The sequence below is a fragment of the Limulus polyphemus genome, unplaced genomic scaffold (genome assembly GCF_000517525.1).
Source record: "Limulus polyphemus unplaced genomic scaffold, Limulus_polyphemus-2.1.2 Scaffold2441, whole genome shotgun sequence".
NCBI lineage: Eukaryota > Metazoa > Arthropoda > Merostomata > Xiphosura > Limulidae > Limulus > Limulus polyphemus.
Genome location: NW_013668051.1, coordinates 48551 through 51704, shown reverse-complemented (window position 1 = coordinate 51704; position 3154 = coordinate 48551). Strand labels below are relative to the sequence as shown.

Genomic DNA, 3154 nt, shown 5'->3' with positions numbered 1-3154 from the left:
TGTAGTCTGTTACTGAGTATTTTTTAACTGTAATACTCAGTAACAGACTACACGTGTAATGTATTTAACTGTTACATTACACGTGTAGTCTGTTACTGAGTATTACAGTTAAATACATTACACGTGTAGTCTGTTACTGAGTATTACAGGTAAATACATTACACGTGTAGTCTGTTACTGAGTATTACAGGTAAATACATTACACGTGTAGTCTGTTACTGAGTATTACAGTTAAATACGTTATACACGTGTAGTCTGTTACTGAGTATTATAGTTTCAGTGGCAGTATCATTGAAGATAACTCAAGAAACTAAGAGTACAGACAATTTTCCAGTAATAAATTGTGTACTTTTACTATTATCAAAAATTCAACAACTTTATACTAGAGGTTACGTACATGATCCCACCAACATTCACTAAAGTTTGGTAGCTGGTGCTCTAGTGTGTACTCCAATACTTCAAACATGATGCTGATTACCGAACATAGCCACCAGTCTCGTAACATCAAAGTCTGAAAAATTTGTAATGGGGTACTTTAAAAATGGCTTCTTTATTCATTAAAAATACTAACAACTTAGATCACAGTCTAAGTAGATCTAACCTATGATCCTAATCTAAGTAGACCTAACCTTGGATTGTAGTCTAAGAAGACCTAGCCTTGGATCATAGTCTAATTAGATCTAACCTTAGATCTACTTAGACTGTAGTCTTATTGGGTCTAATTCAGGTGTCTAATATGCTGTCGTAGTAGGCTAAACTATCAAACTAACACAGAGTAATTTAGTAAAAATAATAAAAAGTATTGATATTAGGACACTAATGAGAGTTAAGTTTTACACTAATTTGGTTGTAGAAATCATAACAATTAGTAATTTTTATATAATTGATACTTGAAACCATCAGTACTTGGTGAAACTCCATAATTACAGAACTGAGGAAAAATAAGACATTTGTACGTTTCACAAATACATCATTTACTCATTTTAAACAATAACAAAGGTGATTTAAGTTTAATAACCATTAAATGAAGCAGTCTTATTATTTAACTTACCTTGACCCACCAGCCAATGAAATGTGTTGGTACAAATATATCCAGCTTATCCTGATAAACCAGAAACAAAGAGATTAAATATTTATTTGCATCCTATTTTCTGCATCAGAACTAAGAGCATGATGATATTTTAACTTCTAATTGTCTCAAAGAAACGATGTACAAATGTAAAACAAAACTGATAAAAAATATTTCTTGTAAGCTGCATTACCTTCCTCTCTACAAGATATCATTTACTAGAAACTTTCGACAACAGACAATAGTTAACACTTATACAGTACAGCCTTAAAACGATTATACAACATGAAATTACTACCCCTCCCCCCACCTACCTAGAAAATGATGAGTTTCCATTTCAGACAATCAAGTGTTAAGCATTTCAAGATATATTATCATATGGAAATAGCTTTATAAACAGTAAGTACTACATAAAGTAAATACTAAACTTTTTTTTGGCTCTTAGTAACGTTAGCCATATTTCATAATGGAATCTGCACATTCCCTCTGACAGCGAGCTGATACTGTAAGACAGAAATGAAATTCCCTGGATATTGTTTGTTAGGTAAAGGTGTGCTGCTCCAATATTAAGAGCTGTAAATTATCACAGGAAACAGAGAGAAAAGTTAACTCCATATAACCATCATTTCCAGTTCTATATATTTTTATAATAATTTCATAATCTTCACTAATAATGTCGTATAAGTTTGTCACGTACATTGTCATATTAAGCAAATTCTATCCAATTCTCTAAGAAAAGCCAAAGAATTTTCAGAAGTTTAAACAAATTTAATTTCCATGAAACATTATGCTTTGCAGATCAGGAAAGTACAAGATAATATGATTTACTAACTAGTAACCAATGTGCTTAATGAATGCAAATGAATGGATTTTGGAAGTGTGTTTATTGAAGAAATGTAAAAAAAAAAAATATTTATATACTTACAATTGAATAAAGGCAGTTTAAATTATAAATAGTGGATTGTCCAGAATAAATAAAATGAAAAACAAACTCACACGATCATTAACATTTAGGACACATGCAAACAATTAAAAGAAGGGGTGTACAAAGGAATTAGAAAAACAAGACAATCTTAGATTTTCCCTGAAACATGAAAGTAAAGAACTCAAACGGGCACAAAATAAAGGCAAGATTGATTATGCCATCAATACCGGAAGAGAATAATAATAACAAGGCTACTCTTTTATCAACGAATAGTGGGATTGACTGTCACATTATAACGCCTTCACGGCTAGGCAAGCACGTTGGTGAGACGGTGAATCGAACTCGAGACCCGCAGATTGCGATTCAAGAGCTTATCCATCTGGCTATCCTGGGTCTCAGAGGTAAGGAAGCTGGAAGATTTTTGTTATGGATAGACATAAGTCATTTTACAGTTTAGATATCAACACTGTAGGAAGTTTCAGCACTGTAAAAGCTTGGCTTTGATAATTTAAACTGAACTGAATGGGAATTAACCTCTCTGGAAAAGATGGTAAATATTAATGATATTTTATGCATTTTGTTCTGATTGATGCAAAAAGCAAACATTCTACAATACTTACATTTTTAGCACACAGATATAGCAACAAACGGGAACTGAACTGAACTAGATTCTATGTTAACAATCTATATGATTAATAGCTTAATTTAATTGTTTATTAAATACAGTAGTATTCACACGTGAAACTATAAACCAACAGACAAAAGAACCACATTAATGGGAGACACAATAGATTACAAAATAAGCCATTCTTGATGGGGAAGATAAACAATTGGACATAGATGTTGAAGAAGAACACAATCTTTATGAAATAAGCCATTCTTGATGGGGAAGATAAACAAATGGACATAGATGTTGAAGAAGAACACAATTGGACATAGATGTTGAAGACGAACAAAATCTTTATGAAATAAGCCATTCTTGATGGGGAAGATAAACAATTGGACATAGATGTTGAAGAAGAACACAAGTGGACATAGATGTTGAAGAAGAACACAATTGGACATAGATGTTGAAGACGAACAAAATCTTTATGAAATAAGCCATTCTTGATGGGGAAGATAAACAATTGTTTATCTTCCCCATCAAGAATGGCTTATTT

At 32.0% G+C, this 3154-nt stretch overlaps 1 protein-coding gene across 1 annotated transcript in view; it reads right to left on the bottom strand.

Moving 5' to 3' along the window:
* Positions 1-3154, bottom strand: part of LOC106466964 (phosphatidylserine synthase 2-like) — a 22880-nt gene that overhangs the window by 9036 nt on the left and 10690 nt on the right. Inside the window, exons 6-7 of the mRNA XM_022395055.1 lie at positions 1052-1102; positions 398-511 (exon numbers count right to left, since the gene is read on the bottom strand). Of these exons, the coding sequence (XP_022250763.1) occupies positions 398-511; positions 1052-1102 (165 nt within the window). The remainder of the gene's footprint in view (positions 1-397; positions 512-1051; positions 1103-3154) is intronic.